Source organism: Meles meles, chromosome 16 (assembly GCF_922984935.1).
Source record: "Meles meles chromosome 16, mMelMel3.1 paternal haplotype, whole genome shotgun sequence".
Lineage (NCBI taxonomy): Eukaryota > Metazoa > Chordata > Mammalia > Carnivora > Mustelidae > Meles > Meles meles.
Window position 1 is genome coordinate 81,427,766 of NC_060081.1, and position 15,416 is coordinate 81,443,181.

A 15,416-nucleotide genomic window follows, 5' to 3' on the forward strand; every position below is an offset into this window, starting at 1 on the left:
TTCATGCTGGCCCGACCCGCAGCGTGGAAGCTCCCTTGTGCTCAGGCCACGCTCCCTTGTGCTCAGGCCGCGGCCGGAGAGGAGCAGGGCCCACCCAGCACTGTGCCGCCACTCCAAGGACGCAGGGCGCGTCCCTCCCTGGGGACCGCCGGCGCCTTCGCTGCCCCCAGAACCGGGAGGCGGGCTCTGGGCCCCAGCGTCTGTGTGGCTGATGCAGTTAGATGTAGACTCAGCCCGTTTTCATAAAAAGGGGAAGGTTTGGGGACAAGGCTGACCTGCTGCTGCTGTGTATGAAATCCTGCTTTTCAGAAAGGGATGCGTGAGTTCCGCCAAGATAATTCGGAGAAAGTGTAAGTCGGTGTCAGTTTGTGTCAATGGCAGCTCACCTAACGCGGCCCGAATTCTCGGGATGAAACTTGGTGTAAAGTCGGTGTGGCGCGGGCTCGGACGGCACTGCGCGCTTTTGTTCACAGCGACCTGCAGCGGGAGGTTCTGGGCTGTGTTTGAACCCCGGACGTGTGAGCACCTCAGCGCAACTGACCTGCCCTTCCGCCTCTCCGGCAGCTTCCCCCACATCAATCATTGCGTGGTTTTCCTTCTTAAAGAGACGGAGAGAGCGAGGGAGAGAGAGAGCGAGTGCGTGAGGTCGGTGAGGGGGGGACCCTCCAGCAGGCTCCACGCCCAGCGCAGCCCGGTGCGGGGCTTGACCTCGTCACGCTGAGATCACGCCGGAGCCAACACGAAGTCAGGGGCTTAACTTCGCCCCTGTCTGTTTTCCTCTTAAAAATGTGTTACTATTTTAAAACAAGGAAGTATCCTTGACACAATGTTACGTTAGTTTCAGGTGTACAATCCAGTGATGCTGCGCTCACCACAGGTGTGGCTGCCGGCTGTCGCCGCAGCCGCTATCACAGTGCCCCGGATGACATCCCCCGTGACTGGTCCCTCCACAGCTGGAAGCCTGACCCTCCCCTCCCCCTCCCCCATCCCCCGACGCCCCTGGCAACCGTCAGTCTCTTCTCTGTATTTATAGGTCTGTTTCTGCTTCTTGTTTGTTTCTGTGTTTATTCATTTGTCTTCTGGTTCCACATGTCAGTGACCTTGTGTGGTATTAGTCCGTCTCCGGCATATTTCACGTCGCGCTCTCTGGGTTATTCCTGTTGTTGCAAATGGCAAGATTCCGTCCTTTTTATGGCCGAGTCGTGTTCCCTCCCTCTCTCTCTCCCTCTCTCTCTAACACACACCCCGTCTCTGTCCGGTCCTCTATCTGTGGACACTTTGTTGCGTCTCCTTCTTGGCTGCCAGCCGTGTTGCTGCAGTCAAGGGTGCATCTATCGTCCAGAATTAGTGTTTTTGTTTTCTTGGGTAAAGACGGAGAATTACCGGATCACATGGCTGTTCTGGCTTCAGTGTTGGAGGCCCTTCCCTCCTGTGCTCCAGAGTGGCCGCCCCAGTCCGCGTTCCCACCAGCAGGGCCCGCGGGTTCCTTTTCTTCCACGTCCTCGCCAATACTTGCTTCTCGTGGTGTTGATTCTAGTGTTTATTGTTTTCTTATACAACTGTAGATGATTTTTAAAAATAACTTCAGATAATGGTTACTTATTAATCTGTTATTCGTTGATGGATATTTATATGAGGAATGTTTCATATTTTTTGAAATCATGCATTTGTTAGATGATTCATTTAATTTCTTTGCTGAAATTGTAAATGGAGATTGATTCCAATAATGGTGATTGGGTATTTTTTAAATGTTTCTAAGCCATAAAACTTTTGAAAGCTGAGTATATGGAAATGTGTTTCCCCTTAGATCCCCACTGCCTGTTGGGTTTTGACCAGAAGGGAAGTTGGCAGCACACAGTGACTTATGCTGGTGTAGGCCCAGTACAATGACTCCGTAGAAAGGCCGAGACCGGGCGGCAAGGGAGCCCGGTTACTGAAGGATGAACGGCGAGGAGGAATTCTTCGATGCTGTCACAGGTGAGCGGGACAGGAAGTGACTCCGAGGCCATGGTGTCCTGGCCCCAGACTTGGCCTTGCGGGCGTGAGAAGGCTCGGTAAAGCCGTGCAGGCAAGAAGTGGAACCCGTTTCCCCACGCTGCGGCTCAGAGAAGCACGCGGGGGGAGGCTCTAGGCCACAGGCCATAACAAGAAAGGGCAACTGGGTTTTGGGTTTAAGAGTTGCCCTGGAGCGTACATGCTTTTATCGGCATCCCTAAACGAGACGGTGTATTTCCTTACGTCGTTTGTATGCACGGATCAAGCCTTGCTGTCTTCGTGTTAGAGCTAGATCTGGTTTAGTTTCGCTTTCCTGAGACCGTTGTCAGGACTGGCGCACCTCCTGTCCGTGCTCCCGTAGACGACAGCGTGGGCTTGCAGGAACCAGCACGGGGCAAGGCCGATGTGTGCGTGTGCGGGGCTGGGCGCGGGGAGGGGAGGGTGGGCTGGCCCGGCCCAGCTCACACTGGCTTCGAGTGGCCTCTTCTCCCCATTGGTGGGAAGAAGCCCCGAGCCCCTGAGGGGAAAAGTGTGCAGTGACCGTTTGGTCCTAACGACCCTTCACGCTCAAGCCGGCCATTCCTCCTCATGGTCAACATTTGGAGCATCGTGTGTCGTCTGCTGAGGACCGTTCTTGGTGGAAAGGGACTTGGAGAGATTCTTGTAGTCCCGTTCCCCCCCTTGTTAGGTAGAGGACCATAATGGCAACTTTGAACTCTTTCTTGGGCTTTTTAGTGGCGGACTCTCAGGTCAGAGGGGCTCCTTCTGCCAGTGCCTGCTGTCACGGTGCCCTCCAGGCCTGCTTGGCCATGTGCCACCATGTCTGTCTGCTGGCTCTCGGGCTGACCGTCACTCACCAGCCACAGACCAAGGGTCGCGGCAGGTTGGGGGACTGGCAGCCCCCGACTACTTGCTGCTTCTTTGAAACCCAAGAAGCAGGAGGCGCTGAGCTGCCTATGGTTTTCAGAGGCCAAATGATTAAGTCCTCCTCCACGATCTCGGGGCTGCGGTGCTCCTCGCAGACGTGCTCCTTGGGAAGCGTGTTGCTCTGCCCGACCTCTCTCCTCAGTCACCATGCGCAGCTGGTCACCGCCGAGCGCGGTGGTCATCAGGGATTCACGCCCGTGGGCCACCAGGCCCTTGTGGGGGGCGATGGTGTTTGTAAGCAAGAGAGCGGCCTTGGTGCACCCCTCTCTTCAGGGTCTCATAGGAAGTTCCTTTTGGCCTGGGATCAGTGTAGCCAGATTCCCGAAAGTCTCTGACCTTGGCCTGGAGAGTTTTCTCTGGAGAGGACATGGGCTTTGTGCAGCGTGCCATTTAGAGAAACTCAGTCTCTGCCTCTGTGCTCGCAGCGCTCATCTGCGCGCCCTGAGACAGAGGCGGACACAGCTGTCGGGGGGACGGCGCCTTCTCATCTCAGTCCTTCGGTTCCAAACCAGATAATAGAAGAAAGGCACCGAGTCGCCCAGTGCAGTGACGCAGCCGGAGAGCCGCAGAGGCTGACTGCCTCACTGCGGAGCCCTGGTCTGAGTCCGTGGCTGGGAGGGAAAAGTAGGACAAAGTGTCCAAGCCCAGCAGGCGCCAGATGGAGGCTAGGGAGGCAGTTACTTCGGCCAAGGATCAGCACCGTGGAAGGGGAAGGTTTTGTTTTTTATTTTTGGTTTATAATTTTTTTTATCTTTTTAAAGATTTTATTTATTTATTTGACAGACAGAGATCACAAGTAGGCAGAGAGGCAGGTAGAGAGAGGAAGGGAAGCAGTCTCCCCGCTGGGCAGAGAGCCCGATGCGGGGCTCGACCCAAGGACCCTGGGATCATGACCTAAGCTGGAGGCAGAGGCTAAACCCACTGAGCCCCCCAGGCGCCCCTGTTTTTTAATTTTTAATTTAGTTTTTTTTTAAAGATTTTATTTATTTGAGATGAAGAGCCCAAGCAGAGAAGCCGACTCCCTGCTGAGCAGGGAGCCTGACGTGGGGCTTGGCCCAGAGATTCCCGGATCCTGACCTGAGCTGAGGGCAGACTTGTAACGACTGAGCCGCCCAGGCGGCACAAGGGGAAGGTTTTGAGGTGCGCGAAAAATGGGCACAGAGGCAGACCGACTGGCTAGAAGTTCGCGCCTCTGAGTGATCAAATTACAGGTGATTTCAGGGTTTTCCCTTGCTTAGCTTCTTTTTTGTTTTCTATGATAAACGTGTTGTATATGAAAACGTTTAACCTGGTCGTAGTGTTGGCTTAATTGGAGAAAAGACTTCAACGTGATGGTCAGTGACAAGTTGCCTTGTTTTCCTGGGTGCACGTTCAGGTGGGACCTCCTAGTGCTGAGGGACCCGTGGGGACAGGGACCATGGCGCAAGCGGTTGGGCAGGTCCTGCAGGACGGGTCTCCTTAAGAAAGGAGCGAGGGGCACCTGGGTGGCTCAGTCACTCAAGCAGACGGCGACTCTTGATTTTGGCTCAGGCGGTGACCTCAGTCAGGGTCTGTGCTCTGTCCCTCCCCTTGCTTATGCTCTGTCTCTCTCAAGGAAATAAATAAATCTTACGAAAAGGAAGGAGTGAACTTTAGACTGGGGTTAACCGGACGCCACTCTTGCGGGGGTAGGAAGGTCAGAGGTGCCCGGCTGTTCCGGGCAGCAGTGGTCGTTTGAGAGGCTCGTCTCTGACAGCCCCCTCGGGGCCGCTGAGTGGTACCTGCTGCAGCTCGTGAACCTGTCCGCGGGGAGGAGCAGGAGGGAGGATGTTGCGCATGTTCTCCGGAAAGCACAGCAGCAGATTTGTTTACGTCTCGGGTCTGGCAGCGCTCCCCCGCCTGGCCTTATGCCCCAGGCCTCGCCTTCCTCTGCCAAGAGAGGGGCTGGTGGGAGCTCAGCTCCCATTGGGTCTCGTGCCTTCCCGCCGGTGGTCACAGTCACGGCCGAGCGCGGTGGTCCCGGAGCCCCGTCCCGGGCTGGGCGGACTCTGTCCTGGTAGCCTCGGCCCAGTGTTGGCGAGCCCGGGAGCAGCAGGCGTGTGCCTCAGTGGGCCACAGCGGCTGGTGTCAGAGGAGGCGGGCCTCCTTCTCCCTGCAGCCGCCCATTCGTTGCACCGTGAGGAGGCCCTCCCAGTGGGCAAGTCCCCAGGAACCCACGCCCGAGCTCTGTGCTGCGGGGAGGCTTGCTGGACTCCAGCCGCTCTGGCCGTGCTCGGCCTCTCGCTCACGGGCGTGAGTCTGGCAGCATGTGTGTGCGGCGCACGGTTCCTGTTCCGCAGAGGCTACTGCCGTGGCCTGTGTTCTAGAACAAGACCTCGTGCAGGGTCAGAGTGCGCTGCAGCCTCAAGGCGGGCCTGACTGGAGCGAGGCCAGAATGCTCCCTGCCTGAGGGCCAAACCTGGGGCAGCAGCCCAGCCGAGCTGCTCCCGGGAAAGGCCCCCGAGAGCCGGTGTGCCCGCGTCCTCTGTCTCGGCCTGGGGCTCTTGGGGCAGAGCTCGCGGCTACAGCGTGTGTCGGTGCTTCTGGGACTCTGCTGCGGGGTCGGAGCTCTTGGAGGTGGGCTGGGCGTCTTCCCAGTCCTGCGAGAATGACCGATCTGCTTGTCGTGTGCAGGCTTCGATTCTGAGAACTCTGCCGGGGACTTTTCAGAGGCGGATCAGAGGGTTGCCGCAGTGATGCGCGTGGACACTGGCAAGAGCAACGGGACCGGAAAGGTCGGGGAGAGACCCCCTCGAGAGAACGGAATTCAGAAGCACAGGTGTGTCGTCCTGCGTGTGTAACGTAGAACCTTCCAGGGCGTCTGTGGCCGCCCCCCGCTGTGCTGCAGGGGCGCCCCTAAGCTCTCCTGGGCCCTGAGCGGGAGGAGCAACCTGGCCTCTGTCACCTGTGCTGGGGCCCCTGGATGGCCCATGGCAGTGGGAAGGCAGCCTCTGTCCACGCACGATGACTTGCTTTGTGGCTTGAGGGAGCCCCGAAGCCTCACTGCAGAGCCCGCTCTGAGCCTTCGACCCCTGTGCCTGCTGGATGTGTGCACCGGGGGGACTCAGACGCCTCGCTCCCACCTCTGTTCGTCCGTTCGCTCGGCAGATGTCGGGGCTCCCCCTGCGTGCCCAGATGGCCTCTCCGAGAGCAGGCGGTGCTCTGCTGATCTGAGCTCTGCCGTCCTCCCCTCAGCGCCCCGGGAGTCTGGTTCACACGTCGGCCCAGTGCCGCGCTCCTTCCCCTCTGCGCTGTCGCCCAGCTCTGACATGTTGGCCCCGTTCCACGGGCCTGGGTCCCTCCGGGCTTCTAGTCCCTCTGTTGTACCTCAGGCTAGCTGGCCCCGCTTCTCCTGAGCCTCGTGGTACCCGTAACTGCTTCCACACCCTCTCGTCTCCTCTCCGTGCTGCGGGCAGAGTCATCTTTCCACAAGGCAGGTCTGACCGGGCCTCCTCCACCTCGTGGTTGGAATTCTCGGCCGATGTCCATGTGGTCCCCGGTGATGGCTAACAGAAGGGTCTCAGCTGGGTTAGGGGACTGCAAGGCTACCTTTCTCTTGGGACGAGGGCTTGGCCCTACTCCTCCGGCTCAGGCCCCTGTCCTGTTGTCCCTCGTCCCAGCTGACAGGGGCTTCTCTTGAGTCCTCAGGGACACCCGGGCCTTTTCCACGGCGGAGCTCTGTGCGCTCGGCTCCCTTGGCCACGGTGCTCTCCTCCTGTGTGTCTAGTTGTGGCTTTTCCTTTTGACTCACACAAGGCTCACCTCGGGGGGGAGGCCCTTCCTGACCCTGGCACCTTCTGGGAGCCCCCTGCACCATGGCTGCCTGCCGATGGGCTGTCTGCGGTGCGTGGGTCCAGCGCACCTCCCCCCAAAACTGGATTCCTAGTCTGCTCAGGCACCCCCTTTCCAGGAGGAGAGAGCATGTCCTCCCAGCCCCAGAGTCCCAGGAGGGAGGCTGCCGGGCTTCCCCCAGAAGTGACGGGAAGAAAGCCTGATGAGGAATGTAGCTCAGGAAAACAAACTCACGTTTGAAAGGGGCTTATGGCAGGCTTCTGGAAAGGTTTTGTTAATTCGGTTCCCTCTTGTGTCCTCGTGTCTTGGCCTCTGCCTGTGGGCCCATGGCTGCTCCGGGGCTGCTCCGGGGCGGGGGGGCGCCCTCTCCCCCACTCTGTGGAGGGCAAGGAGGGTTGTCCGTGTGGCCATGACCGTTTCTCTGGCACGGAGCAGCACTGCAGCTTCTAGCGCAGACGTGCGCATTCGTATCCAAGAACTCCTCTGAGCAAAACAGTCGGCCAAGAGTGACTGTGGTGCGGGCGGAGTTAAGTTCGTTAAGTTCGAGCTTCTCGGTCGCTTCTCCGCAGGACGTCGCTGCCCGCCCCGATGTTCTCCAGAAGCGACTTCAGCGTGTGGAGCATATTAAAGAAATGCATCGGCTTGGTAAGTCCAAATGGACCCATTTTGGGGCTTTAAGCTAAAACATTTTTAATTCCTATGAATCTGCGGCACCGCTGGTCGTCGAAGACGTGCTCTGCGTGTCTGTAGCGGCGTGAGGCCGAGTAGTAGACTCGGAAAAGGACAGAGACTTGAGGGCAAGGGAGAGAAGAGGCCACGGTGTTCACAGGCAGCGGGAAGACAGTCCCGCAGGTCGCACTCCTGGCGCAGGCAGCACCACGGGGGTGCACGTCCAGCCCCAGGACGGGCTGGGAGTCGCCGGCTTCGGATGCTGGACTCCCTGCCACACGCCGAGGGCAGGCCGTGGGCAAGCGTGCAGGACTCGGGGCTCCGGGCCCCCAGCCTCCCGTGCCTGCTGCAGGAAGAGCTCAGCTGCTCTGGGTTTGCAGCAGGAGGCTTGGGTGTCTGGGGTCCGGAGCCACGGGCTTTTCTTCTCATGGTCTCCGTGACGGTCTGGATGGTCATGGGGATGTGAGCTGTGGCCCTTGGGAGGGAAGAGCGCCCCCGCGGGCCGTGGCTGACGTGGACTCCGGTGACTGTCCTGCAGCAGGCATGTGGCCCCGACCCCTGTGCTGCTCACCAGCATGCTTCTGCGCCTGCTTCTGCCCTCAGTGGGAAGCCTTTTTCCCATCCGAAACCGCACCTTTTCTCCCAGTTTGTGTATTTTGAAATACTTTTGGACAAAGGCGCACTGTTCACCTTCACCCTGCTGCCCGTCATGGTGACCGGTCACATAGTAGCCGGAGCTCAGAGAGCAAGACGAGGGGACTCCTCTTGGAGCATCACTGCTCGCGGCACAAGGACTTGGCTTTCCCAGTCTCCCCCCTGCTGCCATCCTGCTGGAGGGGGTGCTTGCTTGCTTTCTTTATTTCCCAAAGATCTCATTTACTCATTTGACAGAAAGAGAGAATCACAAGCAGGAGAGAGGAAGGCAGAGGGAGAGGGAGAAGACTGCCTGCTGAGCAGAGCGCCCGACGTGAGGCTCGATCCTAGGACCCTGAGATTATGACCTGAGCTGAAGGCAGCTGCTCAGCCAACCGAGCCACCCAGGCGCCCCTGAAGATTTTTATTTTTAAGTAATCTCTGCAGTCCACATGGGACTCGAACTCACAGCCCTGAGATCAGAACTTGCACGTTCCTCTGACTAAGCCAGGCCCCCCACAAGTCTCTTGTTTTAAAATGGTACATTTGGGATTCTCTTCTCTTAGCATTATTATCGCCCACGTTTCTCAGGGTGCGAGCAGGTCAGGTCCAGATGGGTGTGTCTGTCTGGAGATAGGTGATGAACTTGACCTTGATCTTGAGGCTTGTTTTCATAAAGTGACACCATTACATCGCATTCCCCGAGGAGTCCACTCTGGAGATGGGATGCGTTCAGATTAAAGCGAACGGAACACGTGGGTCAGCTCGCTCCCAGAGCCGCCCCAGCGGAGCATGCCGGGGCTCTGCCTCTGGAGCGGAGACATGGTTCTCTGCACGGCTCGGCCTGCCGCACCCCGGCGCCGCGCCGGCCCACATGGGCTGTTTCCCGCACGTGCAGCAGCAGGCAGGGCTGAGTCCCGCCCCGGCTCACGGCGGCATCCATGGCTTCGTCACCCCCCAGCCACACTTCATCACTTCCTGCCTCCCCTGGTATTGTGAAGCAAACTCCACTTGTGAAGATGTCTTGTATTGCTAAAGGATACAGATTCTGGGTTTTATTATTATTTCATTTATTTGAGAGAGCGGGAGGAAAGGGAGGGAGAATCTAAAGCAGATTCCGTACTGAGCGCTGAGCCTGATGCAGGGCTCGATCCCAGGACCCTGAGATCCCGACCTGAGCGGAAACCAAGAGTCGGACGGACTTAACTGACTGAGGCCCCCAATGCCCCCAGATCCTGTTCTAACACGACCGCAGTCCTGGTACCCTAGTGCAGGCAAACACGTGGTCTGTTAATGTCCTCAAATTCACGGCTGTCTTGAGCACCGTTCCCGTGTCTGTGCTTCTCAGTCTGTGTGTGGACACCTCTTTGTTGCTTCTCTCCTGACCTTGCGCTCTCGGCGATCGGTGCCCCAGTTGTCATGGAGCTGCGCCAGCGCAGTCACTCTGCCTTTATTTCCTGGGACGCTTCTGTGCCGAGAGCAGCCCTTCCACTGCTGTGAGTGTGGTTTGCATAAGAAAGTCAGGGTCAGGGAGTGATTCTTTATCCCAGTTGTCAAGTGATGTATTTGGTTCATTTGCGTTACCTGGCGTGACCAGGATGACCAGCCAGCCTTTTTTCTGTCATTTTTTGAATTCATGGAGTCAAAGCTCCTTGGTGTGTCCTGGCCCCGAGCCACCCCACCTCTGGCCAGCAATAGCATCTTCAGGTTGGCCGCCGTCCTTTACAGAAGATGCTCCAGCTCATTCTGTACCTCCCTGTCCAGAATCCTTGTCCAGGGAGAGAGAGAACTCAAGACCGTAGCTGGGCCCTAGGGAGGCTATCGGGTTGCTGTTTTCTAGATTTTTCCCAGGGGAGAGAGCTAGGCGCTGTTTTGATGTGTTTCAACGGTGCTCTAAATTTGGGATGACAGGATTAATCTAACCTCCTCTGTCTTCTGTCTGTGCCTCTTTTCTCCCACACTGATAATCTCAGTTTTCTTTTTAAGATTTTTATTAATTTATTTAAGAGAGAGAGCGTGCTCGTGTGCATGGGCAGTGTGAGGGGCAGAGAGAGAGGCAGGTTCCTCGCTGAGCAAAGAGCCGGATGCAGGACTCATCCTGGGACCGCGGGATCGTGACCTGATCTGAAGGCAGACGCTCAAGCGACTGAGCCCCCCAGGCGCCCCCGATAATCCCAGTTTTTAGCAACACTGGAGATGTCTGATCTAGACGAGCACGTAATGACTCACCTGCTCTATCCCACATGCGTCACGGTTCTGGAGGGAAGGGCCGGCTCTGCCGCTGACGGCGGGTTTACTGAAACGTGCAAGTTTGTTGTCCTTTGTGGTTCGTGTCGTCCTCAGGGTGCATCTCGAGTCGGTGCGCTTTAAACCCCTGCGGTGACCCTGTCCCCGGGCATCTGTGCTCGAAGCGTCTGTGTGCGTTCGCTTGTTTCGTTTCATTCTTGACATTTAGCAGTTGCTTATCTAAGTTAATTTTGTTTCAAAATTGTCAATCCAAAGTCAAATCTTGCAGTTGAGATTCCAGTATATTTTAAGAATTTGCTTTCCTGTCGCTGACCTGTCTGTGCACGTCCCCTTTCCCCTGGAGGGGACCAGTTTGGAACTTTCTAGTCTGTCTGCCCCCGATGGGTGTCATCGCCTCCCTCTCTCTTCAGACAGGCTCGAGCTGTTGCACCTTTTCCTTGCCCGGTGGAGCCATGGCGATGTGGAGCCCCTGCTTGCTTGCGTGGTCCTGCGTCAGGCGGCCTCCCGGGGCCTCCGGGGGCTGTGCATACCTCCCAGGCCCCGTGGGGGCTGTTTGAGTGATGTCTGGTCTTTGTACGTTTGCCGGGGGACCTGTGGGCCAGGCTCCTGGAAATGGGACGCTAGACCACAGAGGAGGTGTGTGTGGGGTTATGCTTCCGCGGCCAGGTCCCTGGGGGCCCCCTTCCCCCAGCCGTGCCCCAGGCAGGTTAGAGGGTCTCCGCTTGAGCAGGTGAGCGGTGCGGGTCCCCCATAGTTTAGTTCCCTTCTGTTGAAGAGTATGGCAAGCATCTTCCCTGGGCCCCGAACAGGTGCGTGCGAGCCCCCCGGTTACAGGTCTTCCCCGTCCCTTGTAGGAGTTGTCCACGATCACCATGCCCGTCGCGTGCGAGCCCCCCGGTGACAGGTCCTCCCTGTCCCTTGTAGGAGTTGTCCACGATCACCATGCCCGTCGCGTGCGAGCCCCCCGGTGACAGGTCTCCCCCGTCCCTTGTAGGAGTTGTCCACGATCACCATGCCCGTCGCGTGCGAGCACCCCGGTGACAGGTCTCCCCCGTCCCTTGTAGGAGTTGTCCAAGATCACCATGCCCGTCGCCTTCAACGAGCCCCTGAGTTTCCTGCAGCGCCTCACCGAGTACATGGAGCACGTGCACCTTGTCCGCAGCGCCTGCGGCCGGCCCCAGGCACTGGAGAGGATGCAGGTAGGTGGTGGGCTCCTTCCCGGGGTGCTGGACATGGAGCGTGCGTGCCAGACTGCAGTTTCTAATGAACCTGACACCATCCGATCGGCCACATCGTGGTGGGGGCCAGGCACCTCAGCTGGGGGGCGTCGGGGGGGGAGCCCATGTGGCTCACACTGACTTTTGGGGGGCGTCCTGCTCAACGGCTCTGGCGTTTGTCCCAGGGCCTGATCTCCGTGGGTGGTGGTGGGCCCTGTGCCTCGGCTCCTCCTGGTCCTTCTGGGACTGGCACCCTGCGTGCGTGTGGGTGCACCAGCCAGACGGACCCCTGTGCTGCGGGGCCTCCGGGCTGGGTGGGGCGGGGGTGGGGAAGCCGCACACAGTTCCTGCCTGTGTGGCTTTGAGGAAGTGTCCGGGATAAAGGCATTTCTCCGGAAGTTCTGTAATCTCCAAACACGTGACCAGCAGGAGCCTGGGGCCTCCAGGAGTGTGTCCTGGCACTGGGGAGCCGTGCCCCCCCCCACTCCCTGCTGTGTGTGTTGCCCCCAGTGCGTGGCGGCCTTCGCTGTGTCTGCCGTGGCTTCCCAGTGGGAGAGGACCGGCAAGCCCTTCAACCCCCTCCTGGGAGAGACTTACGAGCTGATCAGGTAAGGACATAGGCTGTCGGGGTTGCCAGGGCTGGGGACACCGAGGGACGAAGCTGCTGGAGGGCCGGCAGGAGCTGGCGAGTGCGGTGGCCAGTGAGGGGGACTGAGACCCTTCTGGGGGGAGTCGGTTTTGGGCAACTCCCCAGCTTCTGACCCCGTCTCCAAGGCCTGCACGGTCCGGGGCCGGCCTTGCCTGTGGCGGTCCTGCCGGGGTCCCGGAGGGTAAGCTGGGCCTGTTGGGGCGCCTCCCACCCCGCTGCCCGCCCAGGCACATGCGCAGAAGCCGAGGGCAGCGTTGTCTTTGTCACCAGATCAGCCGGGGAAGGACGAGCTGTCCAGCCCCGGCCGTGGCCCTGGGAGTTCATGAGGGGGAGTGTGAGTGTGGCCGTGCACAGCCCTGTGGGGCCGTTTGGAGATGATGGGGATGATTTTCATTCTGTCTCTCCCCGGGTTCTGGGGAGAGTTTATTGGGATGTTTTATCACATGAAAGTTGGTATTGGTTTTAAGAGTATGCTCCTTGAAGAAAACGTGTGAATTGCGCAAAGCGAGACGAGTCCGACGTGGTCCTGTCGCGTTAGCTTTCGGCCGGACCTCCTCGTGGGTCGTGTGTGTTCACGTGGTGGGACCGCGGTCACTTGTATCGCTTGCCACGTTGCATCGTGCCGTCCTCGTAGCCCGTGATGTGCCGGGCTTGTGCGGGGTCACGCTGCCGTGTGTCGTGTCTGACGCGTGTCGCGGTGTGCCTGGCGCTGCTGCTTTCTGTCCTGGAGCCGCGGTGCGTCGTGTGGTCCCCGGCGTCCTGGTTTCAGAGTCCTTCAGGTCACCCTCCCTGGGCCCCTCGTTGCCCTTAGTACCGTTTGCTGTCACCGACTGTGGGCTCTTCGAGGGGGAGTAAGTGGTTGCGGGGACCGGGCACGCTGGTCTGCTTGAGTCCGCACCGTGGGCGTGTGCGGCGCTGCCGGGCGTGTGGCGGGACGAGTGGCAGCCCTGGTGTCCGACGGCCGCGGGCAGAGTCGTCACCGGCAGCCACGCAGGCGGGCCCGCACCTCTTCATGGCAGTCACTCAGCAGTTGGGGAAGCGACCCAAGTGTCTAGTGTCCGGCACTCGCCTGTCTCTGGCTGCCCTGGGCGGGCCTGCTGCTGGCCCTGGGGCAGCGGCCTCTTTTCTGAGGGACCGACAGGCTGGTGGGCACCGAGTGCTCGGGCGCCTGCTCTCCCTTGGGGCTGGCGGGTCAAGGCCCGGTGCTGCCGTGGGTGCTTGCGGCCCCAGCAGCCAGCAGGGGACCCTGCGTGAAGATGGCAAGTCCCTGCTTCTTCAGTTCAGAAATGGGGAAACTGAGGCCCACGTGAGGGAAAAACCTGCCTCGAGAGTCCCTCTTCAGGGAACCTTTTGTCCTCAATTACGTGGAGGTTCTCTCTTTTCTAGAAGTCCTCCTCTGGAGCAACAGCCGCCTCCCTGAAGTCAGGGGCCGTGGGGACGGAGTTCAGGGTTCTGACATTGTCTAGCTCTGAGCAGACGGCTGGCCTTCTCGTTGATTCAGAAGCACCATTAACGTATCTTGAGAAGAGAAATGAAACATAATCCAGAAGGAGCTCCAGACAAGCCGTGTGGGTTGAGGTCTGTGAGCAGCCCCGGTGCCGGACACGGGGACACCTGGACGTCCGTCTTTTCCAGGAACTTCGTCCAGGGCTTGAGCCAGGTTCCTCGGACAGAGAAACGAGCCTTCCAGCCTCTCACGTGCCACGCGTGTCCCGGCCTGGCGTCCAGGGCGCTGCTGCGGGCAGGGCCCTGAGGGGTCCTCCTGTGTGAGGAGCTACGCCAGTGAGCCAAGTCGTGCTCCGCGTCTTTTTCCCTACAGACGGCTCCTCTGAGCCCAAAATAGCACTTTCTTTTCTTAGACAAGTGTTCATTTTGTAAATTACATACCTTGGTAGGCAACCTTTTAAAATCTAATTTTTCAACTTTCCTCTGTGATGATTGGAAATTCTGATTCCAGTTAAGTTAGTAATTATGTGGTTTAGCTTTTATAATTTTTAATGACTACAGCTGTAGGTGTATTCACAGTTCCGGAACAATTAAAAACTGACATTTTTATTGAAAAAGAACGTGTACTGAGAATCCTGTTTCCTGGCCAGGAGTGTCTTGGGCATCAGACATTCCATCCGGAAACTTCCAGGAGCCTGAGGAGAAGCTAGAGAAGAAGCCCTGAGGCGCGGGCCGTCCCTTGAGGACGGAGACGGCGGTTTGGCCTCGGGGCCTCTATGTCCCTGGTGCCAGGAGACACATCTGGACCCGCGTGTGCTGGAGGGGCACGGGCAGAGGGGTCAGGAAGAGACCCTCCACACTCCTCCTCGCTCCGTGTGGCGTTCAGATGCGCCCCAGAGGCACGGTGGACGCACGTGCAAGTGTGTGTGTGCGCGTGAGGGAGCGTTCGGCCACGTGTGCGGCCAGTGAGCAGGGCTGGGCGCCCCTCGGGGGGCACGGAGCGCGCGTGCGCCTCTCCCAGGGCCCCTCCCGCCGGGCCAGGGGCTGTGGGGCCGAGACGGGTGCCGAGCCGGCCCTGGGGGGCTTTTGTGGTCTCTAACATGGCTCTCCCCCCTCTTGTTTTTGTGCGCAGGGAGGATTTGGGATTCAGATTCATATCTGAGCAGGTCAGCCACCATCCCCCCATTAGTGCGTTTCACTCAGAAGGCCTCAATCAAGACTTCCTGTTTCACGGCTCCATCTACCCGAAGCTCAGGTTCTGGGGCAAGAGCGTGGAGGCTGAGCCCCAGGGCACCATCACGCTGGAGCTGCTCAAGTGAGTGCGGCGGCGGGGCCCGACGGAAGCGCACACTCCTCCTCCCGGGAGGCCACAGCCTTTCGCCGTTTAGCCCTTTCCAACCGCAGCAGCCCCTTTAAGGGGGGCTCCCCAGACCCCTCCCGGGACGGGTGCGGCTCTCACGCTGGCGTGCTGCGTGCCCCACGGGATCGGGGTCGCCCTTGTCGCGGCTGGGGCCAGCTCTCCCCAAATGTTCGAGCCTCCAGCCACCACCGTTGCCCGCCCACGTGGTTTCAGAGGGCCAAGGCCGGGGAGCCTCGAGTTGGCAGAAGCCGTGGTGTCTTTTATGACCTCATCTCAGAAGCGATCCTAACCTTAAACCCCTGTTGGTCAGATTGAGGGCAGGAGAGAGGCACAGGCTGAATCCTGGAGGTTGGGAACATCGAGGGGCGTCCTGGAGTCTGCCCATGCACCTGTTAAATCTCCATCCCGGCCCCCCCTCCCCAGGGCCGTGTTGGGCAGACACCTCGCAGACCGAAAACTGAGT

The 15,416-nt window shown here is 59.0% G+C and overlaps 1 protein-coding gene across 2 annotated transcripts in view; it reads left to right on the top strand.

Moving 5' to 3' along the window:
* OSBPL2 (oxysterol binding protein like 2) overlaps positions 1-15,416 on the top strand; it is a 40,005-nt gene that overhangs the window by 14,239 nt on the left and 10,350 nt on the right. For both annotated transcript variants that reach the window (XM_045980612.1, XM_045980611.1), the window contains exons 2-7: positions 1,808-1,977; positions 5,575-5,719; positions 7,302-7,377; positions 11,346-11,480; positions 12,009-12,106; positions 14,726-14,908. In XM_045980612.1, coding sequence (XP_045836568.1) covers positions 1,941-1,977; positions 5,575-5,719; positions 7,302-7,377; positions 11,346-11,480; positions 12,009-12,106; positions 14,726-14,908 — 674 coding nt within the window. In that variant the 5' untranslated portion in view covers positions 1,808-1,940. The remainder of the gene's footprint in view (positions 1-1,807; positions 1,978-5,574; positions 5,720-7,301; positions 7,378-11,345; positions 11,481-12,008; positions 12,107-14,725; positions 14,909-15,416) is intronic.